At 40.7% G+C, this 26,699-nt stretch overlaps 1 protein-coding gene across 1 annotated transcript in view; it reads left to right on the top strand.

The window, feature by feature from the left end:
- Positions 1 to 25,999, top strand: part of otofa (otoferlin a) — a 60,874-nt gene extending 34,875 nt beyond the window's left edge. Inside the window, exons 6-46 of the mRNA XM_034527568.1 lie at positions 542 to 615; positions 991 to 1,117; positions 1,400 to 1,454; positions 2,281 to 2,412; positions 3,997 to 4,059; positions 5,562 to 5,646; positions 5,813 to 5,972; positions 6,257 to 6,443; positions 7,630 to 7,816; positions 8,563 to 8,786; positions 10,088 to 10,196; positions 10,340 to 10,526; positions 10,633 to 10,753; positions 11,095 to 11,195; positions 11,401 to 11,491; positions 11,974 to 12,090; positions 12,298 to 12,450; positions 12,800 to 12,992; positions 13,269 to 13,393; positions 13,753 to 13,887; positions 14,636 to 14,797; positions 15,851 to 15,970; positions 16,044 to 16,205; positions 16,409 to 16,571; positions 17,279 to 17,346; positions 17,552 to 17,581; positions 17,703 to 17,831; positions 17,944 to 18,019; positions 19,443 to 19,588; positions 19,683 to 19,817; positions 19,907 to 20,044; positions 20,162 to 20,289; positions 20,458 to 20,628; positions 20,913 to 21,073; positions 21,518 to 21,660; positions 21,741 to 21,829; positions 22,065 to 22,163; positions 24,393 to 24,634; positions 24,742 to 24,920; positions 25,307 to 25,407; positions 25,819 to 25,999. Of these exons, the coding sequence (XP_034383459.1) occupies positions 542 to 615; positions 991 to 1,117; positions 1,400 to 1,454; positions 2,281 to 2,412; positions 3,997 to 4,059; positions 5,562 to 5,646; positions 5,813 to 5,972; positions 6,257 to 6,443; positions 7,630 to 7,816; positions 8,563 to 8,786; positions 10,088 to 10,196; positions 10,340 to 10,526; positions 10,633 to 10,753; positions 11,095 to 11,195; positions 11,401 to 11,491; positions 11,974 to 12,090; positions 12,298 to 12,450; positions 12,800 to 12,992; positions 13,269 to 13,393; positions 13,753 to 13,887; positions 14,636 to 14,797; positions 15,851 to 15,970; positions 16,044 to 16,205; positions 16,409 to 16,571; positions 17,279 to 17,346; positions 17,552 to 17,581; positions 17,703 to 17,831; positions 17,944 to 18,019; positions 19,443 to 19,588; positions 19,683 to 19,817; positions 19,907 to 20,044; positions 20,162 to 20,289; positions 20,458 to 20,628; positions 20,913 to 21,073; positions 21,518 to 21,660; positions 21,741 to 21,829; positions 22,065 to 22,163; positions 24,393 to 24,634; positions 24,742 to 24,920; positions 25,307 to 25,407; positions 25,819 to 25,999 (5,449 nt within the window). The remainder of the gene's footprint in view (positions 1 to 541; positions 616 to 990; positions 1,118 to 1,399; positions 1,455 to 2,280; positions 2,413 to 3,996; positions 4,060 to 5,561; positions 5,647 to 5,812; positions 5,973 to 6,256; positions 6,444 to 7,629; positions 7,817 to 8,562; positions 8,787 to 10,087; positions 10,197 to 10,339; positions 10,527 to 10,632; positions 10,754 to 11,094; positions 11,196 to 11,400; positions 11,492 to 11,973; positions 12,091 to 12,297; positions 12,451 to 12,799; positions 12,993 to 13,268; positions 13,394 to 13,752; positions 13,888 to 14,635; positions 14,798 to 15,850; positions 15,971 to 16,043; positions 16,206 to 16,408; positions 16,572 to 17,278; positions 17,347 to 17,551; positions 17,582 to 17,702; positions 17,832 to 17,943; positions 18,020 to 19,442; positions 19,589 to 19,682; positions 19,818 to 19,906; positions 20,045 to 20,161; positions 20,290 to 20,457; positions 20,629 to 20,912; positions 21,074 to 21,517; positions 21,661 to 21,740; positions 21,830 to 22,064; positions 22,164 to 24,392; positions 24,635 to 24,741; positions 24,921 to 25,306; positions 25,408 to 25,818) is intronic.
- Positions 26,000 to 26,699: the final 700 nt, after the last annotated feature.

The raw sequence follows: 26,699 nt of genomic DNA, 5'->3' as shown, positions 1-26,699 counted from the left end.
CAAATGACGTTAAAGGTGGCCTCTAGAATAACTGTCGAAAGGAATTTAACTCCTATTCACTCGACTCGAATGCTTGTGGAAACAAGAGAAACAATCTTCCTATTCATTAATTTCTTTACATGTATCCATATCCACAGCAAATTGGACGGTCACACTCATTTTTTAATTATTAAGGCCCCTCATTTGTCATCCCGCTGATGAAATCACAAGCTCTTTGTAGTTGTGGTGACATTTGATCCAGTTAATATCAATGTGGAGACACTGGATACTCTTGTTTTGTGATTGAGGGTTTGCTGGTGTGGAACAAGGCAGGGGGATTAAAGCCATTGGAATTAAGTGTCTAGCCGAGTTACATAGATGTCCATGATATCAGTTCTGGGGTTGGGTTGCATTGAGCCATGGAGTTTTCTGCTTAAGTCAAGTTCACTAGTAATCCATTTCTCCTGTGGTTCTGAGATGAATAAAAAAGTTCACTTTACAGATACAGTATGAATTCCCTTTCCCTTGTCCTCCCATCTGCTGTCTCTGTCTCCTCCACCAGAGCAGGGAAGGGAGTTTTCTCAGCCATGAAGCTCGGCAAGATCAAGAGCTCTAAGGACGATCACAAGAGAGGAGGTAAAGCAACGTCCATTTAACCCCAATTGAATACTTTCACTTTTTTTTTTGTTATCCTGCAAACAAGCGGCCCTAGAAATGGACTGTCCGATTTAGGGTCAAAGCCAGAAGTTACTGAGGTCATACGTCTGAGCCCCCCTCCACGAGAAAATGTCAAAAATAAAGTAGTGTAATACATAAACATAAGATAAAGAAATACTGGAATAAAGCTATTACAAGTGTTTTTAATTGCATAATGTTAACTCCCCCCAACTTTCACGGAAAATAATGAAGACACGCCCTCAGTATCCTCAACGGTAGTTACTGCTTTGGTCCTACCATCAAAACATTTACGATTGGTTCTGGTGATGTCCCGATTGTGATATTGTCATTCAGATGAGCCGGCGGTTCTGGAAATGGATGACCTGGACAGGAAGGTGATGCGTCTTGCTGGAGCCCCGGACCCAGATACCATCTCTCTGGCTTCTGTCACAGCCGTCACCACCAACGTCTCCAATAAGAGGTCTCATTTTGACATTGACACACACACGGTAGAGAAGTCTGCCTCAGTCAGTACTCAACATCTCAAACTACTGATGCCGCAGGGTGATTTGAAGCTGGTTGCGCAGTGATGCCATTTATTAGCATATATTTTCAAGAATAAACTTATTCACCCATTATTCATCCAAGATGGAAGAATGAGAGCATTCCCAATTTAGGATTCAAACTTAGAATTGAGTTTGTAATGTAATGTAATGTTGGCGCACATGAGAATGTAATCCTTGATTATGTTGTGTTTCTTAAGGTCAAAGCCAGATATTAAGATGGAGCCGAGCTCTGGACGCCCAGTGGATTATCAGGTGTGTATGTCTGTCTGGGTGAACACATATCTGCACATAAAACATTTATGTTAGTTAAATCTGCCTCTCCATTTATGTCTATTTCTCTTATATATTTTGTATTTGTGTCAGTATGTTTCTAATGTGATATATGATATGTGTAATTTGTAAGTATAACGTACAGGGTAGTTGGGAGGTGGAAGAAGTACAGCTTTCATGTAAAGGCAAATTATGTAAATTGTCAAATTGTGCCAGATTGAGGTTCCCTTTACAGAAAAATAGTTCTTAATTTTGGGAAATACACTTCTTTGCTTTCTTGCATATACTTAAAATGAGAATATTGAAATAATTTGCATATATATTTACTGTTAAGTAGGCATCTTTGTTTCTTTTATTTATTCACCTCAACATCAATGAAAATAAGTACAATAATAATTGTGGACACAGTGTAGCTGTCAATCAATGCTGCCCTATTTCCATGGCCTATTTAATTTAAGATCATAAATAGATTTTGTCCAGCAGACTGAAATCCTAGTTTCCTCTTTTCCTCGGCATTATCCAACGACTAATTAAACCAATGGGATATTACTTGGATGTAGAAATCTGAAGCTCAGACCTTGTTTGTCCATCCAATGCTACATTACTTCAACCAAGGGAGAAACAAGTTTAATTTGGCAAAAAAACCTCACCGACTAGAATCAGAATCCTTATTTTGTGAAAGATCAATATACTGTCCTATGGGTAATTACTGCACAGTTGCATAATTTATGGTGATAGCGTTGCTGCTGGTTAACTCACCTGTCTTAGCTTTCAGAGTCATATCTGATGTGCTTATGTCTACAATCAGATCAGCATCACAGTGATAGAGGCCCGGCAGCTGATAGGCCTCAACATGGACCCCGTAGTGTGTGTGGAGATTGGAGATGACAAAAAATACACGTCAATGAAGGAGTCCACCAACTGCCCTTACTACAATGAGGTGAGACTTTGTAAGCTTTAAAAACTCAGCATGAATGCCACTATAAACTAAATATGAACTTCCTTTTCACTCTACTATTCTTCACATTGTTTCTTTTAGACAGACAATTGTATTTCCAAGGCGTAACCAATTTTTCTAACCGATGCGTTATTCAAGTCGTACTTTTAATTTCGACGTAAATTACCTGATTGAAATTATCTGAGCTGCAACACAACAACAAGGTTTGCTAACTAATACCAATAAAACAACAATTATCTATTTGCTCCCAGAATAACCACAATACATATTGCATGCTTACAGTACCATTGGACAATTTGAGTATGTTAAATTAATTGCAAACCTAGGTTGTATTAGAGAGACCACTAGCTAGATCAGTGGTTCTCAAACCTTTTTCAGTGATTTTTTTTTCTCCACCAAATACCCCCTGACCAGTGTCTGATTTAATATAGAATATATACAATTCAGTTTATGAACTTACACTTAGTGAATATTTATTAAATAACTATTTTTAAAGGATTTTTTAATGGATGCTCATTTTAAACACATTTTAAAGAAACCTCACGTACCCCCAGGGGTACACATACCCCCATTTGAGAACCACTGAGCTAGTTAATAAAATGCTCTGTCAAGGCTGTCAGTGCTCTCTTTGATGGTCTAATGTCGTAGTGATTTATTGACTTTAAAAAGCTCTTCACTAGAGAGTTTTTGCCAGCTCTGATTGTTCCTGAACACCAGATAATCTCACTTGGTGGGACGTGTTGGTAGTGGAGAGGGTCACTCAGAGCTCAGCCTCTGGGTTGTATCCTGCAGGCACAGGAAGTGACAATTTGTCCGCTATCGATTCATCCTGTTTGTCTGAAGGTCCCCTGTGGACAGACAAACTTTAAACCAGAGTGCTCACGATAATAGTCCTTCATGCTTTCTCTCCTCGCATCCAGACCCTCCAGTCTGTGCTGTCTCAGATAGATGCACACTTAAATCATCATCTGAAATCATCACTGATAATATTGCAAAAACGACACCATCGTGAGAATGATTCTTTGTCGCTCTGTTTAGTTTTTCATTTTGTAAATTAATATTTTATCCTGACAAGTTTTGACTTGCCTGCATAATACCAAATGCAATCGTGAGTGACGTGATAATAGGCCCATGGTTGAGATGTGGCCTGAAGCAAAGTCAATGATGGACAGTTGTAGACTCGGGCTATCCAGTGTTATTCTTTGTATCCACTGTCAACAAACACGAACAGCAGATGAAAACAACAAACAAAGAAGAACTGCAAAGTGGTCTTGTGAGACAATTCTTATGAGAGTTATTGTGAGGTGTGTGTGTAGCCTGCATCGTCGTTGCCGCAGTATAGCTGTGCAATAACTGAAAAGCTTGAGGGGCGAGAGCTTTGATGTGGCTTCAATATGAGCTGATCTGATGATGTTTCAGTTCGTTCCCTCCGTTCCTTAGTTGAACTCTGCACTGATGTTCGCTGAACTTCAAAGTTACCTCGCACACTTTACTGCCAGAGCAAATCTGAAGAAGAGCATAAGGGAATATGTTTTAATGGGCTAACCTTTTTTCTCTGCTATGCAGTATTTCGTCTTTGACTTCCACGTCGCTCCTGACGTCATGTTTGATAAAATCATCAAGCTCTCGGTAAGTACAAAGGTACTCACTGCAGTACTGCTAAACAAACCTATGCTCCCCACTTTAGTACACGTTTTGGTACATGGTAATGGTAAGTAATGCTTAAGGGTTTATTTTTAGAGCACTTAAATCTCTAAAACATTTTATGTTATGATGAGGAAAATTGAATGGTGAAGATAATTTACCTCATCAAAGGAAACTCTTAAAATTACCATTTGTATATCAATTGCTCACAGCGGGTCACCTTGAATACTTGTAGAACACTTTGTTGTTTGTCTCGCCAGGGAGAACGGAGAATCCCAAAACTGAGAGGAGTCTCGATATAATGAAGTAAAAGCCAGGTTCAACAATAGTAACACGATATCAGACAACCCTACACACTTTCTGTGCAGTGTCTTGTGTAGTATAATCCAAATCTTGTTTATCCAGTCATATGCTCACTGCCCCCCAAACACATCCATCTTTGTTTAAACTTTGCTATTTAAAACACTTCCATCTCATGCTTTTGTATGCGCACTACAAGTATGTGCCTTCAAGAGATCAAGGCAACTTGGAGTGAATGATTGATAAACAAATAGTCATTTTGGGAATACGTTATATTGAATACTTAATGGTACAGAGAAGAGAAAGATATTACTATCCTTCAGTATATGAGTGTGAAGACATAAAATTGTATTGCCGGTTATTGCATCACCATTCTCACCCTCACCAGTAATAAAAAGCTTGTGAAAATCACCGGCACATCTTTTAGAAGAATTGGTCTCCCCTCCCCCAATCTGCTAGCCCTCATTGACCCTGCCACCCCTTGCGGAGCACCGTCCACGGCACACAGCCACCCTCAAACCAGGCTTCACCCTTCTCCCCTCCGGACACAGACAACCAATCTGCAAACAAACAAAAAACACTCGTTAGGAGGAGTTTTGCGCCATCAGCCATAACTGCTTTAAACAGCCCAGGCACACTGTAATAAACTTGTATTGTTATGATCTTTTGTTTATACCTTGTTTTGGAGGTTATTTTTGTGTACGGACTGTGAAATCCAATTATCTTTATAGAGGACTGTAACAAGCTCCTGGCTGTCACATGCAGGTTCCCCCCCAGCACCAAGGAATGAGCACACTCAGGGTATATTTTGGAATATCCTTTATTTTGTTGCAGACTGTCCCTCTGCCACTCAGGCCTTGAGTCCCTGCAGCTGAGGTCAATTCCCGGCACCTGTTCCCTGAACCACTCCCCCATACCCCTCCGCAGCTGAGCCTAACCACGCCCCAGCCACCACAAGGACAATAAATAATTAATCTGAATTAATTTGGATACTTAATGATCTGAGAGTGTAGCTGGTTATGTTTTTAATGGAACATTGTCAAGACACTATGCAGCCCCTTGTTAAACATGAAGTCCATAGCGATCTGTTTCTCTTTAACGCTCACTCTTTTAAATAATGTATGAACCTTTCCCATACTGTAGTGCCTTTTTGTTTTGACATTTGATTCTCAATTCTTTCTGCATAGGTTATTCATTCTAAAAACCTTCTTCGAAGTGGGACATTGGTGGGAACCTTCAAGATGGATGTAGGGACTGTTTACTCTCAGCCTGGTAAACTACGAGCTGTAGCTCCAATATGAATATAATAACTGATCATTACATACATGCATAGTCTACTTGAAAATGTTCATCCATTCGTCCTTTTGTTGATTGTGAAGTGAGACTGGATTCAATAATAGCTGTGAGTTATTAACTACTTGATTGCTATCTATCCTAGAACATCAGTTTTACCACAAGTGGTCCATCTTGTCTGACCCTGATGACGTAACAGCGGGGTGTAAAGGATACGTAAAGTGTGACATCGCCGTGGTGGGGAAGGGCGACAACATCAAGACCCCGCACAAGGCCAACGAGACCGATGAAGACGACCTAGAGGGGTAATAAGCTGCTACTGGTGTGTTTCAGATTGAATTGATTTCGAAGTATAAATTTCATTTTCCTAGTAGAAAGTGGTAAAGCAAATGTTAATATGTGCAGAAATCTCTGTATCTCTTACAGTATAGGAAGTCAAATAGTTGAGTACTTTGACATGCTGTAGTAAATACGTATTGTATACCAAAACTAAATGTTTATAAAGCGTATTCCACAATCTTCTTAAATGTAGTCAATAACTCCACAATCCTGTCTCTGAATGAGTTGTTGTGCTGCTGTTTGTTTCCAGGAACCTCCTGCTCCCAGAAGGCATTGCAGCAGAGAGGCAGTGGGCGAGGTTTTATGTGAAGATCTACCGCGCTGAGGGGCTTCCTAAAATGAACACCAACCTTATGGCTAACGTGAAGAAGGCCTTCATAGGAGAGCACAGAGACTTGGTGGACCCCTACGTTCAAGTGCAGTTTGCTGGACAGAAAGTAACTCCCTCCACATCCTGCAATGTCTTATTCTTTGTTAGCTTCTAGTGGGATTATTACTCCCCGAGGGATCATTCTTGATCCCCTAGAATATGTGGTTTTGATAATGCATCCATACATCTGTAGCGTGGATTTAAGGTACTCAAATACTTTAACTAATATATATATATATATATATATATATATATATATATATATATAGCAGCATGTATATAGCAGATCCAATTATCTCACATTAAGATCAAAATGTACCATTAAATTGCCCAGCCAGCATTTATGAGCTGGTGATTCAGGATTTATGCATCTGAAGAGTTTGAGGAGCAGGCTTCAAGTAAGTAATGTAGAGAAGGCATCTGAAAGATTGGCTCACATATTTGTTTAGTGTATCTTAATATCATAATTGCTTGTCCATGTGTAATTTTAAAGGGTTATTGGTTGCTGCTGTCCATATTTGATGCAAAGCGATCTCGTCCCAAAGAGGTTTCAATGTAAAATCCTTCTTTCCCTGCAAAAGATACTTAATTAAGTAGAGGCTGAAGCTAATATGAGGGAATACCCTCTTTGTGTTTCAAAGGACAATGTGTTCTTATTGACACATGGGAGGGGGACAGTTCCTTTTGCTGAAGCTTCATATTAACTTTTGCTGAACGTCAAAATGCATTTTTACACAAAATGAGAACTGTGGATTTCATCCCTCATCTCTCAAATTCTCGATGGACTGGCGGCCTGTCCAGGGTGTCCCCTGCCTTCGCCCTATGTCAGCTGGGATAGGCTCCAGCGCCCCCGCGACCCTAATGAGGATAAGCGGTATTGAAAATGGATGGATGGATGGATGGATCTCTCAAATTTAAATTGCTTAAGATGGGATCTCTTAATGACCAATATGAGCAATTACAATAAATAAATACTGTTTCAATTTACATAGAGGCATGTGAGTATTGTTTTAGGACAGACTTGATAAAATGTGAACCTATCTATCTAAGCAATTGATATCTAAGCAATTCACATTTACTCCCGAACAAACATTTTGCTACTGGACCGAGGGGGCCAATGAAGTACAATAGAGCCCGTATTTAAACAACAGTATCATCTACTATAACAAAACCAGAGCCACATCACTGATCACTACAAATGTGATTGTGTTTTAGACTTTTCACTTCAGTGTTACTCCTTCGTGTGTCCCCAGGGGAAGACTTCAGTCCAGAGGAGCAGTTATGAACCCATTTGGAACGAGCAGGTCGTCTTCACTGAGCTGTTCCCTCCTCTCTGCAAACGCTTGAAGGTCCAGATACGAGACTCGGATAAGGTCAATGACGTCGCCATAGGAACCCACTTTGTTGACCTCCGCAAAATATCAAATGATGGAGACAAAGGTAGGTCAACACACACAGTTGGTCTCATTAACATTGATTTGTTGTCAGGTATATTCATTACAGTCAGTTTTAACGAGTTAATATTTTAACTGTATGTGGTAATTAGCTTTGCTGTGTGAATCGAACCTCATGACCCACCTGACCCTTTGCTAATGAATTTAAGGGATGACATTCAAACTAACTTGCAATCAATACATACATTAGCATATATTAAATCAAAGTGCAATATCCATTATGATGAATTGTGCTAATGTCTGGTGAACTAGTGATACAGTCCTATTTCTAGCAGTGACACCATTACCGATCAGACAATCACGCATACAACCTTACAGAAAATCAAAACATTACAAACTTATAATGATAAAAAAAAAAACGTACAGAAACTCAAAACATTACAAACATAATGATAAAAAAACACAGTAAACCGTACAGCAATAAGCCAAAAGTCTTATATAAATAAAATAAATAATTTAAACCTTTAAGCAGTCACAGGCCAACAATTTGCTATGAAAGAACTGGCTCTGGTGAAAAGTGATTTTGGGGTGACAACTAAAACCTAGACGAATATGTGATAACTTGCTGTCTGGCTTTTTGTTTGTTTGTTTTTGTTTTGCTGTGCGGGGGTGGGAATCGCTAGTGTTTGATGCTGGAATGTAGACACTTTAAAAGACCTCCTATGTAATTGTCAAAGCATTATTTTAGATTACCTCATCATCTCCTACAGACATTTATTTTCCCTTTTCCAGGGTTCCTGCCCACCTTGGGTCCAGCTTGGGTCAACATGTACGGTTCCACCCGCCAGTACACTCTGATTGACGAGCACCAGGACCTGAATGAGGGTCTTGGAGAAGGCGTGTCCTTCAGAGCCCGTCTCCTGCTCTCTATTGCTGTGGAGATCCTTGACACCACTTCACCGGAGCTCATTAGCTCCACTGAGGTGCAGGTGGAGAATGTTTCCAACATCTCAGAGGTGAGAAGACCTGACTACAGGCACAGCTAAGTGGTTTTGGGATCGCATTGTTGGTGTATCAGTTTGTATTATTTTACTCAGAGACATGGTTCATTACTTTTGTTGCCTAAACTGATCACTTGTTTTGCTGGACATTTGTAGGAAAAAAAAGAAATTACAAAATAACTTTTTGTAAGAAATGCAAACTGTTGTAAGAAAATATGTTGAAATGTTCCTCCAACTTCATCAATTAAAACTAAATGATCTTACAAAACAGAAAAAACTGTTAACAACATGCTGTTTGACCTCTCCTGACCTCCTGACCTACAATACACAGTTTGTAGCATTCAACTGTTTCTTTAACTACACATGTGCCAATCCACCATAGGATTGGCACATGTGTAGTTAAAGAAACCTCAGGTGTTTTGCCTCGGGGTCAGCTTGCCAGCTATTTTCCTCCTAGCTGTTGGTGTAAATGTGTCCCCTGGGAACCACAGTCATTCATACCAGCATGAGTCTGTGCCAGGTGTTGCTTTGAGGGAGAGACTGATTTATAATTTAATCAAAGAAATTAGAAATACTGTAAATAAACTAATGTATCTCCCCTCTATTCAACTTGAGATTTGTTTCACTCACCATTTGTCATCCATCAGACAAAGTCAAATGTGATCAATGGTTTTGGATCATTTACAGGAATGGAGTTACAACAACACTATATTGTCTATCTGGTCCAGATAATTGTGAGCTGGCTCCGGTCCATTTATGGTATTCCAGTTAAGTTGTTGGATAGACCAAGCGTGATTGGATCGTTCCATTTATTTCAGCTAAATATTTTCTGGGCTTGCCCTAAAGTTAAAACATGTTTTAGGTCATATTTCATTCATTTAATGTTATTTGAGTTGTTCTGAACCTTCCCTTTAACGGTCCTATGAGACCGAGGAGGCTTTAATGTTTTATATGGTTATTGCCAAAAGGGGCAGTTTGAGGAAATGGAATTGTTGTGACTCAATGTTATGCTCTTTATTTGGAGGACACTAGGTACTCATAATACCAACATACCGTAAATGTTTTATGATTTTGGTCCTTTATTGATTATGTCAGAAAGTAAAACAACTCTGCTGCAGCTAAGTAGTGTAAGACAAGTTGTATTAGCTGATTCATATTCTAATAACAATCATATTAATATGTAAACAGCATCATAGGGCAGAAAATATGGTGGAAATTAGTGTAATTCTTCCACAGACTGTACAACTTAAATTAATGGATTTCAGTTCAATAAAATGTTTCTGTTTTATTTATTGCACTTCTCCTCACTCCATTAGAGCGCCACAGGGAAAATAGATGAGTTCTTTCTCTTTGGTTCCTTCCTCGAGGCCACCATGATAGACAGGAAGATTGGTGACAAAGCAATTAGTTTTGAAATCACAATAGGTAAATATACCTTTTCTTCCTCTCGTTAATATTGACCTGCACTCCACACTTTTAGAATTCATCCGAGAGATCTGACAGTAAAAATCAATATGCCATAACCGAGCAAACCTCAGAACAACGTGAAATGTTCTGCCCGCTAACAGGAAACTATGGCAACCAGATAGATGGTGTCAGCAAGCCTTCTTTGGCAAAGAAGAAGAAGAAAGATGGTGAGAATGAAGAAGAGCAGAGCGAGCTCATACAGAACTCCAGTGAGGACGAGGCGGACGAGGACGGGGACCTGGTTTCTGTCTCCTCCACTCCGCCAATGAAGCCCGTCATCACCGACAGGTCAGGGGTCAAGGGTCACAGGGGCAAGGTTCAAGGCTGTTTAGAAAGCAGTTGTAACAAAGTAGGTTGTTCCACTGTGAACAAAGTCACTTTTTGTACTTTATAGGAATTACTTCCATCTTCCCTACTTTGAAAAGAAGCCGTGTGTGTACATCAAGAGTTGGTGGCAGGACCAGAGAAGACGACTTTACAACTCCAACATGATGGACAAGATCGCTGACAAGCTGGTCAGTATCCACCTTTATAAATAAAATGCAAAGGTTTTCTCAGATGGCAAGAATGACTACTAGAACAAATCTAAGAGTCTATAGTTACAGTAGCAGTGTTTTGAAGCAGTATTCAAGTCCCACATAAGGGATAGAGATATTAGAATGTGTTATTGTTTTTATCACAGATACATTATCCACTACATCCTCTACAGTTGTGTTCTGAAATGTGTGTATGCCTATAGATGCCTGTTAAAGTATGCTACAGTAGTATGTGTATGTTGACATGAGGCATTGTGTATTTGTAAACACAACTAACAACTTATTTTGTCCTAAGCTCCGGTATTGTTGTGTCCCGACAGGAAGAGGGTTTGAATGATGTTCAGGAGATCATTAAGACGGAGAAGGCTTTTCCAGAGCGCAGACTCAGGGGAGTGCTGGAGGAGCTCAGCGTCGGCTGCAGGCAAGATACTCATAAATAATCATTTTTCATGGTCTTGTATTGCATCTGTCATTGTGACTCGGTGGTCAGTACAGAGAGTTTCTCCTCATGCTGAATGCTGGACTGTAAGACCTAAAACGGTATAGTGCTCATTAGACAATTCTGTATTTAATGCTGTTAAAAAAACTTTCCCTTTCATGTTTCATCGTCTTGTGGTTATTTCCAGTCGATTTGTGATTCTGGCTAACAAGGATTTGAACCAGGCAGGCCGAACCAAACTGGATCGAGAGCGGCTCAAGTCCTGCATGAGAGAGATGGTATGATTTCTGTTTCTCAAATATAGAAAGAAGGAGGCAGCATGAGTGAGAAAGGAGAAAATAAAGCTGTTATTAATCAATTTGGCTGCTGTTCAGATTCTAATCCCAGCGCCTGAATGAGTAAATAGTCCCTGTAAAGGCCACACAGGGACATTTATGTGTGTAATACATTTTGACTAACTTGAATAATTCTTTGTCTACATTTGCATGCATTCGTAATACTGTCACATTCTCAGAAACGTCTCCAGTTTGTATTTTTGAATTTGCTTCAAGAAAAAAATGCAAAGATATTACAAAGTGTTCTCTAAAAAATAGCATTTAGAAATCAGCAAGATGTTCTTGTGCCTACAATTTCTTTTTAGTCTTGGAACCACAACATCATTCATATGTTTAAGTTAATCCACTCATGCAGTTGGTTAAATTGATTATAGATAGACCCCCAGCTATGATGTGTGTACATTATGTGTATATGTGACCTGCAGGACAACATGGGCCAGCAGGCCAAGCAGATCCGAACTCAGGTGAAGAAAAACACAGTCAGAGACAAACTCAAGCTGGTGCAGAACTTCTTGCAGAAGCTCCGTTTCCTCGCAGACGAGGTAGTGTACCTCTCCAACCCTAATCCTGTACTTCAGGTACAGAGCTGACACAGAATGAGTGCGTATATCTATGAATACAGACTCAATACGCAGGATATAAGCATTGTACAATCTGTGAAAGAACTCAAGCAAGTTATATTTGGGGAAAGAACTCTGAATAAGTTGTTGATCACCTATCAATCGACCCTATCTATTTATCTTGTCCAGCCTCAGCACAGCATCCCAGATGTTTTCGTCTGGATGCGGAGCAACAACAAGCGCATCGCCTACGCCCGGATTCCTTCCAAAGACATCCTCTACTCCATAGTGGATGAGGAAATGGGAAAAGACTGCGGCAAAGTCAAAGCTGTCTTCCTCAAGGTGCAAGCATCTCTTCCTGCTCCTCTTAGTCAAACACTGTTAGTCACTAAAACACACGTTGCTCATTTTCAACCATTGTAAATGATTCACAGCTCAATATTCTCATGTTGAAATGATCAGTAGTTGTGAATAGTCAATGTACAAGATACAGTGCTGACAAGGATTACAATGAATAGACTTGTAAATCTATGACAGCTGCCTGAAGAGAACTCGAAAATCAATGAGGTGGCTTCCTAATATTGTCTGCATAATGATTGAGTCGCTGTAATGATACCAAAGAAAGGATGTGCTGTAATATGTACTTTCCTGTGTTCATGCAGTGTCCTGTTGTTGTTCTCTGTGCCCACAGCTGCCCGGTAAGAAGGGGTTTGGTCCTGCAGGCTGGACCGTGCAGGCTAAGCTGGAGTTGTATCTGTGGCTCGGCCTCAACAAGCAAAGGAAGGACTTCCTCACTGGTCTGCCTAATGGTTTTGAAGAGATCAAATCTGCTCAAATGGGCCACGGTCTTCAATCTGTCCCCCCCGTCAGCCTGGTCTACAACAGTAAGCCTTTGAATATAACTATGAGTTCATTATTGTTTTAAAGAAGTTTTACTTTTCATTCACCCGAGGGATCTTGATTGATCAGTAGTTTAACTCTAATATCTGAAATCAAATCAATTAGAGGCAAAAAGCACAAAAACAAATTCAATCAGAACATCATTTAACTCCCATCGATCGTTTTCACTTTGTGGTTTGATTTTCTCACTTCTATAGGAGATTGCTAACAAAGGGTTTTGATTGTCAGTTAATGTGATGCTCTGTGTGTGCGTCCATCAGTGAAGCAGGTGTTTCAACTGAGAGCACACATGTACCAGGCTCGCAGTCTGTTCGCTGCAGACAACAGTGGCCTGTCAGATCCCTTTGCCCGGGTCTTCTTCTCCACACACAGCCAGGTTACTGAGGTAGGACCATGAACGACAAGCATACATTGTTTGTGTGAATGTGGGAACTGAACGAGTATTGCATTGATTATCTGATTAACTCAGTTGATATTGGCGGCAGTAGCTCAGTCCGTGGGGACTTGGCACTTGGACCAAGTACTGAGCGTGGAGTGGTAGCTGGAGAGGTGCCAGTTCAACTCCTGGGCACTGCCGAGGTGCCCTTGAACAAGGCATCGAACGCCCAAACTCCTCCCCCGGAGCTGTATAGTAGTAGCTGCCCACTGATGGGTTAAATGCAGTGGCTTGATTTCACTGTGTGTGCTGTGATGTGTACATGTGTGTCAATTAAATGTTGATTTGATTTGATGTGTGTGCTGCAGGTCCTGAGCGAGACTCTCTGCCCTACTTGGGACCAGCTGCTGGTGTTTGACGATGTGGAGCTGTTCGGGGAGGCCAGTGAGCTGAGAGATGACCCTCCAATCATTGTAGTTGAACTCTATGACCAGGACACTGTGGTAGGATCTTACTCTGTGTGAATGAATGGATGCCTCATTAAAACACTGATTCATAGATTTGTCAATACTTGTTTTAAAGCATTTACTTTGCGCAAAGAAGTCTAAAAGTGCTTTGCTTCTCCTTCCCTCATGTGCTGACTGTCTGTCCACCCTTGTTTCTTCCACCCCACCCTTCACCTGATCTCTGGCCTTGCGCATGCTGTGCTGGCTAAATAGAGTGTGAAAGCATTACTACTGTAAAGACTGTGTTGAATTAGATGTTCTAATAGCTACTGATGGCTGTTAGCTGGTAGGCCTATAGCATGACTCGTCAGGTTCACCTAGCTGCTGATGAGCTCTGGAACAAACTTGCATGTGCCTCCTCAATGTCCCCTCTCTCACTCTGTAACAGCAGTAGCTGCAGGAGCATTCATGCTTGTACACTAGTAGCAGTGTTGAAAATCTGCCTCGTAATACCCAACCACAAAATATAGACAAAAAAATGCTGTTGTCTATTTCATGAGTACGCCTCCTTGTGTTCTATTATAGTGTAATCTTTAGTCAATTAGTTAGTTTGTGTTATATAAGACTGATTTGTTGCTGCAAGCTTCCCTTAATTTTTTCACATTTTTTTAAACCTTCCATCACTTTAAACCAACACTGACACCCAGTGGCTGACCTGGAAACTGCACTTCCCTCACCCGCGTTTAACTCCCTTCCCTTGTCCCCTGATTGTCTCGACTGCCTGCTGTCACAATGTGGTCTTCAGGGCAAGGCAGAGTTCATAGGTCGCACGTTTGCGAAGCCCACCCTCAAGATGTGTGACGAGTACTATGGCCCCCCGAGGTTCCCACCACAGCTGGAGTACTACCAGATCTACAGAGGGAACTGCACTGCTGGGGAGCTGCTGGCTGCATTTGAGCTTCTGCAGGTAACAAAAAAACACACACAAGAGAATGGATGCATATGCATGCACACACATACATTAACACTTACACATGAATAAATGATGGACAAACGGAAAATTATAGATACGTTCTTCTCTTTCATTGCCTTTGTTGGTACTACATTATGTGTGTTACAGCCACTAGCTGTTGAAAAGTATGAATGTATTGGTAGAAATATACTTATTTGGGGGGAAAAAACGCAATTCTATGTCCTATTGTATTTTTTGGGGGGGCTAAAAGTATACATATTTAATTGTAACCATGGTAGCGCCATCTTATAATAAATATTGCCAGCGTCCCATTAAATAGGAATTTAGCTTGGAAATTTTAATATAACTATTATCTATTGTAAATACTGCCTGACAGTAACTTATTTAAGTCATTTCACGTTGATTGCCATGGAAAGTTTCCATGCTCCTTTTCTTTGTTTTCTATTTTGAGAATCACTGCATTACTTCTTCACTTTCCTCCCTTAAATATTTGCATCTCCAATTTTTTCCTCTGCCACCTTGTCAACTCCCTTCCTTCCCACTATATATATATATATATATATATATATATATATATATATATATATATATATATATATATATATATATTACATAAATATTGTTCTCCTTTGAAATATCCATTTGCCTCTTTCTTCCTTCCTGTGCCTCCTCCTGCTGCCTACAGCTACCTTTCGATGAGGAGGTGATTAGGCGAGCTCTGATCGCTGTCCATAACTTTGCTGTTCCTCAAATAAAGGTGCTTTTTTCTTGCATTCTCTCTTTTCATCCCACTTTGTCTGACTCGTAACTCTGTTGTCAGTGTTTTGTACCGCAGCAACTTTTATCCCTACCAACATGACATCAACCTCTGCCTTCTCTGCATTTCATCCAAGTTGTCACACTAAGAAAAAACAGAATTAATACAAATATTAAGACTTTACTAAAGAAAAGTGGTATGGTTCTCATGCTGTATCACAATACAGAAATCACAGAAGCATTGCATCCTATTAGTGTGAGCTTTACTTCTGCTCTCTCCTCTTTTATTAGATTGGTCAAGGAGGGAGAGCCGAGCTTCCGCCACTCGAAGGGCCGACAGACTCGGAGCGTGGACCCGTTCTGCCTGTGCCGTTGGGCATCCGACCCATCCTGAGTCGCTACCGCATCGAGGTGAGATTTTAACCACCAGATCTCTTTTTTTGAACTCCCTTTCTGCCTAATGCCGTTTTCTTTTCTGGTTTAGGTTTTGTTCTGGGGCTTAAGGGACCTGAAGAGGATTAACCTGGCTCAGGTGGATCGTCCTCGTGTGGACATAGAGTGTGCAGGTAGAGGTGTGCAGTCGGTCCTCATCCAGAACTACAAGAAAAACCCCAACTTCAGCACCCTGGTCAAATGGTTTGAAGTGGTAAGTACAGCTGTCCATTTGACATTAAGACCCCTACAAAGGTGGATTTTGGATTATGTCCAGTTTCTTTAAATAAACATAAAACTTGACTTGAAATTGGTCTGCTTGCTTTCACTGAACTGAAATACATATTGTAACTTTTTGCAGGAATAACGCAAACTTATCTTCTTCTCACCAACTTAATGTCTTCATTTTGTCCCCAGGACCTTCCAGAGAATGAGCTTCTCCACCCTCCTCTCAACATCCGGGTGGTGGACTGCCGGGCATTTGGCCGCTACATCCTGGTGGGGTCCCATGCTGTCAGCAGCCTGAGACGTTTCATCTACAGCACCCCAGACAAGACCTCCAACAACTGGGCCACTGCAGGTACTAACACTCAAGTGAATTATAATATGTTTTTCATTGTGATATATTGTATTACTTTTCATGAGGAGCCTATTAACTGTGGGATGTTGTGTGTGTATCTATTACCAGCTTTTATTTCCTTTATACATTTTACACACAGAGTCTCTAATCTTCAAATATTTTAAATATAAACAGTAATAAGTAGTACATTCATTTGAACCATGTAAAAGATATTCTTTTGTTCACTTCTTTGCCATTTCTGGCTTTCCCTTATTTCTTAAAAAGAAACATGGCTGAAGCCACCTTTTTAGACATGGTTTTAACCTTTTTGAAATGCCAGTTGGACAGGGCTCCTGCAACGTTTAAACAATACCAGGATATTGTACATCAAAGAAGGTTAAAACAAACTTTAAGAATGACATTTAAATATTTGTGATTCAGCTCTCGGGTCACTAAAGAATGAATGTTCATTCTCTATTAATGTTGCTGATGTCTCTGCTTGCTTTCCGCTCTGACCACTTCTCTTGCCTGTGTCCTCCCTCCATCTGTCATCTTTTTTTCCCTCTCTCGCATGTCCTTGACTGTCCTGTCCTCCTGCCGCCTGCTGTCTTTGCATTTCGGCCTCGCTCCAGCTAAGCTAATGAATGGCTACATGGTCCTCACCAATGGCGGCTCCCAGCCTCACTCCTCACCCAGCCTTTCCCCCCGCACCTTCTCTCGCCCTGCAGGTGACATCCTCGTCAACATGGACGCAGATCCTCTCCGAAAGATGGACACGGTGGTCAAGTTAGACGCTGTGAGCTTTTCTTTTGAGTTCACACACTAGGGCATTGCCTTCAAACTTCTATTGTACAATGTGTGTGTTTGTATATGTAAATAGTAGCACTGCTTTATGTCCAGTCCTGTTTACCGGCCTAGTCTGTAAATGTGCCGTTCCTACCTGCATCCTCCGTTGTGTGTATTAACCCTTGTGTTGTTTTATGTAACGCCCTCTATCATAGACGTCTGACGCTGTTGTAAAAGTTGACATGGTGAGTAATCGTTCCTATAGAAATTTGGCAATGAGAATATGCGCTGAAGTTAACTGGGACCTCCTTGTGCATTATAACACGCTACTGACGATCACTTAATGTTTCTGAACTGTTTCAACAGACCGAGGAGGAGAGTGACAAAAAGAAGAAAAAGAAGAAAAAGAAGGGAGTAGAGGAAGAAGATGAGACAGATGAGAGAACGCTGGACTGGTGGTCCAAATATTTTGCTTCAATAGAGACACTGAAGGAGGTTTGTCTATTCTATTCTTGTATACTCTATTTACATCTACGCATGTTTCTGTCTTTGCCCTCACAAGTGAAGTCCTATTAGACTGACAGCATTTTCTTACATGGTTCTCCAGACCCTCAGAGCCCAGGAGGCTGCTCAGGCAGAGGCGGAGGAGAGAGAGGACCTGGAGATAGCTGCGGAGGCAGCAGGTACAGAATCAGCTGTCTGCTGCTTGGATTTACTTTAAGGCATACATCATTAATATTGGCTTGGATTCTACATTAACTTTTTTAAGAATAATTCTGTTGTTTATTCATTTTGAGTTGAGAGTCCTCAGGATGAAGGACATACAGTTCTGTTATGTCAACTGTACTGCCTGAGATGGCGCAGAGAAATGAGCTTTACAAAAGTAAAATCAATGTCCTATGGTTGATACCTCAATCACTCCCTAGTTATTGTAAATTATAGTGCACTATTTTCACTATCCTCTTTTAAGTACAACAAATAATCTGCAAAGAATCTGTGTGTCGTATAAATTTAGGACATGGCGTAATTTCTGTTAACAATCCCACAATGTAATGCGACACATGAAGATGACTCATACATATTCAAAATACAAATTTACTTACTCACAACAGAGTGATCAACAGGGGTTTTATTGTAAAGGAAGTAGTGAATAAGGGAGTGATTTCAGTCACAGCATTGTTATGTGCTTCCTGCTCTTCGTCTCTTTGCTCCTATGGATTCATCATTCATCCATGCTTTAAACATGAGTCAATCATTATCATATTCATGACCATTTTCTACATCAGCATGACCTCCCAGCTCTGCAGTACACATGAAAGCTGGCTCATAAAGACCCACTGAATTAAACGACATTTACATTAACATGATTACATAGTTACATACATTATTTACTGTTGGACTGCAATCCCTTCAGCATAAAACTTCTTTAAAGGTATAGGATGCAGTACGATAATACACATTGTCAAATACAACATCACACTTTGATATTAACTGTAAACAATTGAGAAGCTAGTGTTTGTGACATGTACAAATTAATACATTACTCATGAACCCCCTTGGTCTCTGCCAAACTTCTCACTGACTGTTTCTTCCTGAGAATCTCAAAATGTTCTTTTATTTTACTCCATTTATTATTTATTATGATGCATGAATATCCCACATACATAGTTGTTATAAATGACCTTCCAACATGTTCTTGTTTTACACCCTAAACTCTGAGAGGCAGTGTTTTGCTCTCCTCAGCCAGTTTTACTGATGGGTTTAGTTCATCATGAGCAACCGTGACCACACCCACTTGTTCTGTCACTGGGTCCGTGGTACACCTGCATGTCACTGGAGCAGTTGGATGTTAAATCACTGCAGATCACCAAAAATAAGATGTATAATACGGTGGTGTTAAGTTACTCTATAAGTCAAGTTCTTTGAGCCACATTTGAACATTTTCCTTCTTTTTCGACACGAGCTCAGGGAAACTTACTCCCCTGATAAACACACCGGTCAGCTTCCATGTTGAGTGACACGTGTCGCGCGCAACCCTGCCACCCCTCTTCATGACTCCAACCCTATACTTTGTCCACCTCCACTTTCACTCACCCCTCCAATCAGATATCAAACCTGATGACCTTATTCTGAAAGGGTCCAAAACAAAAGAAAAGAGCAAAGAGAAGAAGAGCTCCAAGGACAAGAAGAAGGGTCAGGCTGCAGACGGCTCCGATAAACGGCCGGTGAAAGCGAAAGTTGACGAGCTGATGGTGAGTATGTCATACGCACTCCAAAAAAATAAAGCGGCACACACTATTAAGACATGCAGAGACAAACGCTTGATGTGTTTGTTTACCTATGCAGGTGTACAACAAGGAGCTGGAGAGTGAGTACGGAAACTTTGAAGACTGGCTTCACACTTTCAACCTGTACAGAGGAAAGGCCGGGGATGACGACGAACACGCTCTGGATGACGACAGGATTGTTGGCAGATTCAAGGTGGGAAGAAACCGCCCCAGCCTACACTAACTGACTGGAAATAAGTCATTCGCTTGTCTTTTACTCTGTTTGTGTATTCTGTGACCCAGGGATCTTTATGTATGTACAAGCTACCTGTGTCTGAGGAAATCACGAGAGAGGCAGGATTCGATCCTAATATGGGCATGTTCCAGAGCATCCCACACAACGATCCAATCAACGTCCTTGTCCGCGTTTATGTGGTCAGGGTGAGTGACCTCTTTTTCATTTTAATCTATACGGCAGTTTAAAAAAAACTCCCACATCTTAATAAACAGAAACTGACAAATATTTCTCTGATTGTGTCCGGTTGTGTTTTCCTCTAGGCGACAGATCTTCACCCTGCGGACATCAATGGGAAGGCCGATCCATATGTTGCCATCAAGCTGGGCAAGTCAGAGGTCAAGGACAAAGAGAACTACATCTCCAAACAGCTCAATCCTGTATTTGGCAAGTAAGTTGATAGTTAGCGGCTCTTCATTTAGTTTCAGTTTATATGTGTTGGCGGTGCAGGAGAATAAAGTCACGGTTTTATTGCAACAATATTCTGAACAAGCCTGAATCTGTTGCCCTTCTCACATTTGATTCTTGTTCTGTTCACCCTCTACTTGTCTGTGCTCAGATCCTTTGACATCGAGGCCACATTCCCCATGGAGTCCATGCTGACGGTGTCGGTGTACGACTGGGACCTGGTCGGCACTGACGACTTGATCGGAGAGACAAAGATTGACTTGGAGAATCGTTTCTACAGCAAATACAGAGCGACCTGTGGCATTTCATCCAACTATTCTGTGTGAGTAGCCTGGTATTTTATACTTTATATGTTTTTAGTCATTGGTTCAGTAAAAACCTGTCTCTTTTTAGTGTACTTAAAAATAAAAGTTTATAAACAATAGTAATAACAGAAATGTTCTCGTCACTCTCACATTATGTTGTGGAGGCATCTCAAAGCCCCAATTGTTGCCCGATTTGCATAAATATTGTCTTCTATATTTATGAAACATATGATCACTTTCTGATTGGCTTGAAGACAACTTCAGAAAATTCAATTACCTCTTTGTTATCAATTGATTTCAGCCATGGATACAATGTTTGGCGGGACCCAATGAAGCCCAGTCAGATTCTGGCGAAGCTCTGTAAGGACGGCAAGATTGATGGACCTCATTATGGGCCGGGAGGCAAAGTCAAGGTGGCCAATCGGATATTTCTGGGACCTACAGAGATGGAGGATGAAAATGGTATGGCTGCATTTTGCTCCTAAAACTGTTATATCGTATAAAAATCCTACAAATGATTAAACATCACTATTTAAAATGAATTGTGATACCAATGTAATACCATGTACAATTGATTAGTAGACCTGATTTCATTTACTGTAATATTTGGTTTTTTTTCCTTGTATTTTTATTTTGTAATTTATTTAAATTATTCCCTGTTCCCACTGATAACTACTTAACAGAACAATATCTCTTAGATAATATAATAACAATATAACTTTACCTTTGACATTTGCTCTTCAATTGAGGATATGTTAATCTTATAAACGATGAAAAGGCCATCAGATGTTGGCAATAATCTAATATATGATCTCATTTGTTTACATTACCATGAGGCTGTACATGTCTGAACTGTGAGTGTGTCTGTGTGTTTTGCGTTGCCTTTTGTTTGTGTTGATATCCCAGGTCTGAAGAAGCAGACTGAGGAGCATTTGGCTCTGACGGTGCTGACCCACTGGGAGGAGATCCCAAGGATGGGCTGCAAGCTCATCCCTGAACATGTGGAGACCAGACCCCTGCTGAACCCCGACAAACCCGGCATCGAACAGGTAGGAAAGAGCCACGCTTGTCTGGAGTTATGAAACAGAAATGACGGTTGGACTGTATTTTGTTCTCTGTGCGTTCAAAGGGCCGTATTGAGATGTGGGTGGATATGTTTCCCATGGACATGCCTGCTCCTGGACCTGCGATTGACACAGCACCACGGAAACCAAAGAGGTAGGCTCCGGCTGGAGCAAATAAGACAAACTATGGATAATTGTAAATCCAATGCAGATTTATCGGGAAAGATATTTGTTAATTGCATTTTGAAGTGTCTAAAGTTCAGTTTTTCCAACAGAATACGTAGTTTTAGCCCCAGCTTAAGTTATGGTGAGTCTGTTTTACTAGTTAGCTCTCCACTTATTGTCAAATATAAGTCCAACTGTGTGTTCCTTCCTCCTCCCCTTACCAGATATGAGCTCAGAGTGATTATTTGGAATACAGACGAAGTAATACTGGAGGACGATGATTACTTCACTGGAGAAAAGTCCAGTGACATATTTGTCAGGGGGTAGGTACAGTGGGACGCGGCGACCAAGCCTCGTCCCGTGGGTGTGGATTTTTTTTGGAGTTAACCATTCTTTTTTTTGTTTTGTTTCCATTTTTTTCTGTGCGTTTTTGTGTTGTTTGTGTTTGTGGTGTGTCTCCTGTCTGTCGTCCTCTCTCTCTCCTCCGGTCAATGCTCTGCCGCTGTCTAGCTTTGAGCTTCGTGTTGTTATTTGGAACACTGATGACGTAATTCTAGAGGACGATGCTTTCATGACAGGAGAGAAGATGTCTGACATCTATGTCAGGGGGTAAACACACGATTCCATCGCATGGCTCGTACAACTACCTCCCCTCCTTCCTCCTGGAGTCATTTCTTTCTTCCTGTCTCAACTCTCCATCCAGCACGTAACCTTGCTTGTCTTAAACTCTCCAAATAGCACGCTCAAAACTATTGCCAAATGAAAAATGAGTTCAGTCAGGATCAAACCACACAAACAACTTGAGTACAATCATGATCATAGTTTTATGAATGCCAAAATAACCCACAGATATGCTGATATTGAAATACATACATTCATACAGTCGATTCAGTCATAGAGAAATTCATATTTTTCTACAGTTTTTTTTTTTTTTTTTTTAAACTACAATTTTCTTTTTGTTACACTGAAATTATATTTATTTAACTACAGTACAGTTCCTTTTTTGTAAAACTATTTTATTTACTTAAACTACCATTTTTTATCAAAACATTTTAATTTTGTCAAACTAATTTCTAGTTAACCTACTACTTTTTTTTGTTAAACTACCATTTTCCATGATTTATTCTGTCAAATAACCATCTTATTTTAGTTTATTAAACTACCATTTTATTTTTTGCCAAACTACTATTTCCAAAGTCAAGTTTGTTTAAGGTTTGTGGTTTGGTCCTGTATTGTAGATTTTACTTGAAATTACTTTACATGCAGACTTATAAGATATTTGTAATTTCACTTTGAAGGTGTTTGGAGCTTATTGCATGTGCATCAGTAAAGAATGTGCATGGCGGCACGACAGAGCTCCAATGTTTTTGATAATATTGTCATGTTGCAGGCTGGTTCCAATACTGCCTTTTCATGGCAGACATTTTGACTTATGTGCAGTTACATTTGCCTTTTGTCCATCTAATTTGCATTACATTGAACCCCCCAAAGATATTGTGAATAGGGAATGTTTGCCTTAATTCATTCATCATAGGACCTTAAAGTGAATGGAAGATGCAGCAAATGTTCAAGGCTTGCAGTATAATGTGACTATCAACACATAATATAAAAAGCACTGGGGTAACTAATAGCATTAATCCTTCTCATTTTACTAAGCAATGTCAGTACGGTATGCACAATAATACCAGCTTCAGGAACTGACACCTAAATGCAATGCAGCCATTATTAATGACTTCATTGTAATTGTGGTTTGCTTGTGAAATGTCTCAAATTAAAAAGGTATTGTAATATTCTACTCCTGTTTAAAGTTGTTAGTGTCAGTGTTTTGCAGAGCCTCCTTCCTCCTGCATCTATCTCTTAACCAAACACATGTTCCCGTCAGCTGACCCATGGTTGTCAACACAGGACTGCCCTGTGACGAACTGGGTACCATCCTCAAACCACCCTAAATACATGGAGGATCATGAGAGTATTTTAGAAATTAAGGTCTTCATGCAGAGCTGTAGAGTTAGTCGCTGTCCAAACTGTCTGCATTGACACACGGATCCAACGTTGTGATGCAGTCGTTCACAGACTGATGATAGCTTTTGATCCTCTGCTATCTGCATCCAGACACTAAAGATGAACGTTTTATTTACTTTCTTTTTTTTTTTTAAGTAAATTTCACTAATGGCATGTTTGCAAGCTTTGTTTATGCATGGCTTTGAAAATAGTGTGAAGCTCCAACATCAAATCAGGTTTTATGTATCATTCAACTACGTTTTTGTCATTTTTTTTGACACATTAATCTGATTTGCTATTGGGGAGCCACATTATGTGTTTTGATTATGACCTATTAGCATCATCTCTCTTGTTGGCAGACTGGTACATTTAACCTGTCCTATGCTCTTGTGTAAATCAACAAAATTAGTATTCAGTAACTGACAGACAATTGCAATCTCCTTTCAATAGAACTTAGAAGTGCATGACTTACAAAATGAAACAATCTGTGCACTCATCCAATCCATGATCCTGTAGGTCCACCTAACTCTAATCTATGCTGCTTCCTGCAGATGGCTGAAAGGGCAGCAGGAGGACAAGCAGGACACAGATGTGCACTATCACTCCCTGACTGGTGAGGGCAACTTCAACTGGCGCTTCGTCTTCCCCTTCGATTACCTCATGGCTGAGGAGAAGATCGTAATCTCTAAGAAAGAGTCGATGTTCTCCTGGGATGAGACTGAATATAAGATTCCTCCTCGTCTCACGCTGCAGGTCTGGGACGCCGACCACTTCTCTGCTGATGACTTCCTGGGTGAGAGGCCTGATGGGAACAATTACAGGACTTTCCATCTGATCTTACACAACGAGAAATGATTAAGTATCACCATCCTTATTGTCTTTGACCATCACCGCTCACAGGTGCGATTGAGTTGGACCTAAACCGGTTCCCTCGTGGCGCCAAGACGGCCAAGCAGTGTTCTCTTGACATGATCCGAAACGAGCACGAGCTGCCCACCATTTCTATCTTCAAACAAAAGAGGGTCAAGGGCTGGTGGCCATTTGTAGCCCGCGATGAGAACGATGACATGGAGCTAACGGTTAGTCAGTCGTGAAGCACTGAGCACAACAGCATGACCAAAGTCACAACGGCAGTTTGGCGCCACATGTGAAATGTGACATCATAAATCATTTCAAAACAGCAGCTAGGAAGCTGCCTCCAATGGAGTAAAATATGTATTGAATAAAAGAGTATAAAGAAGAATGTAAGTAAACAAAGAGTAATAAAACCAATAACGTGGTGGGTCCCAAGATAAGTCTGTGGGGTCCAAAGAAGATTGTAAACCTCTCCATTCATTGATAGAGATGAATGCAGTGTCTCATCTGTAGAGACAGAACAGGGGACTAGATCTATAGTATTAGTATCCTCAAGGCATCTAGCTAATTGATTCACTTTGATATATCGCATGTCATGCTGTCATTGCAGGGTAAGGTAGAAGCTGAGCTTCATCTGGTGACGGCAGAGGAGGCGGAGAAATGTCCTGTAGGGCTGGGACGAAATGAGCCTGATCCACTGGAGAAACCAAAGTAAGATATTGACGTTTATTCAGAATATATGTATATATAACTCTGACACACACACCTTTTCACTCATGAAATGTGAGGATGGTTGTGTGGTGCTGTCCTTTAAATCTCCTCAAGAAAATCATTCTCACAGTACAACAAGCAATGAATCAAATATTACAAATCACCATCAATCAGGACTTAATAATTGATAAACATGTAATTGATAACAATGCTTTTTGCACTTTCAAAAAGGCATTGTTACACGTTCACACTCGTTTCTCCTCCTACCATCTCTTCAACTGTCTCCCTCTGTGTCTCCCCTCCTTTATGTGTGCGACTCCCCCTTTATCCTTACCATTTCTCCCTGTGTTTGCCTCCATCTGCATTCCTGCCTTCCTTCTTCTCTCCCTCTCTCTACCTCCTTCTGAAAAGTCGCCCGGACACCAGTCTTATGTGGTTTCTGGGCCCCCTGAAGGCCATGCGTTACTTCATCTGGCACAACTACCGCTGGCTGATCCTCAAGGTCCTGGGGCTGATACTGCTGCTGCTCATGCTGGGCGTCTTCCTCTACTCACTCCCTGGCTACCTGGTCAAGAAGATGCTGGGGGCCTGATGCGCTGGTAGTCCCGCCCCCTCCTCGCTGTCTGCTTCTTTATTTAGCCTCTTTATTTTCCTGTCCTACGTGTAGCTCTCCCTCTCCTGTCCCGCCAAAACTCAGTTTCTTTGTTTTCTCTTGTCTCCTCCTTGTCTCAGCTGCAGAATAGTCTCTTTCTCCACCAAGTGCCATTACATGTCTGAAGTGACCAGCTGTTCATTAGAGAAACAAGCAGGGACCTTTTTTAGGCATTGGAGAGCCAGCCAGCCACCAAATGCCTCATTCACATATTCATCATATAGGATGGGTGGTAGAGATGAGAATGATTCACTTGTGTTCATGATTGATGAGAAAAAAAACATTGTGCATTCAAAACATAACACAATACTCTTGAGTTTAATTACATTGAACGACAGACTTAAGCTGACTGGAGGCAGCCATGTGTCTTTGTTTGCTGTCTCTTCTGTATTATTACTTGACATATCAGTTATATTCATCTGGCTGTCTAAGTCCTGTCCAGACCATAATACAACAGATCCTCATTGGCATCCAGATATTTGACGAAACACTGTACAACATAGTGTGAGCTGTGAGGCAAGTTTTAGTTATGTCACATAACCAAATTGCTTATTAATGAGCATTTAAAGTTATATTGGATCATAGAATGTTGGACAACTTGCACAATAAAAAAAATAATCTAATAATAATATCCTGAATA

This window comes from Cyclopterus lumpus, chromosome 24 (assembly GCF_009769545.1).
Source record: "Cyclopterus lumpus isolate fCycLum1 chromosome 24, fCycLum1.pri, whole genome shotgun sequence".
NCBI classification, from domain to species: domain Eukaryota; kingdom Metazoa; phylum Chordata; class Actinopteri; order Perciformes; family Cyclopteridae; genus Cyclopterus; species Cyclopterus lumpus.
Note: the sequence above shows the minus strand (reverse complement) of the source record. Positions and strands in the feature narration are given on the sequence as shown.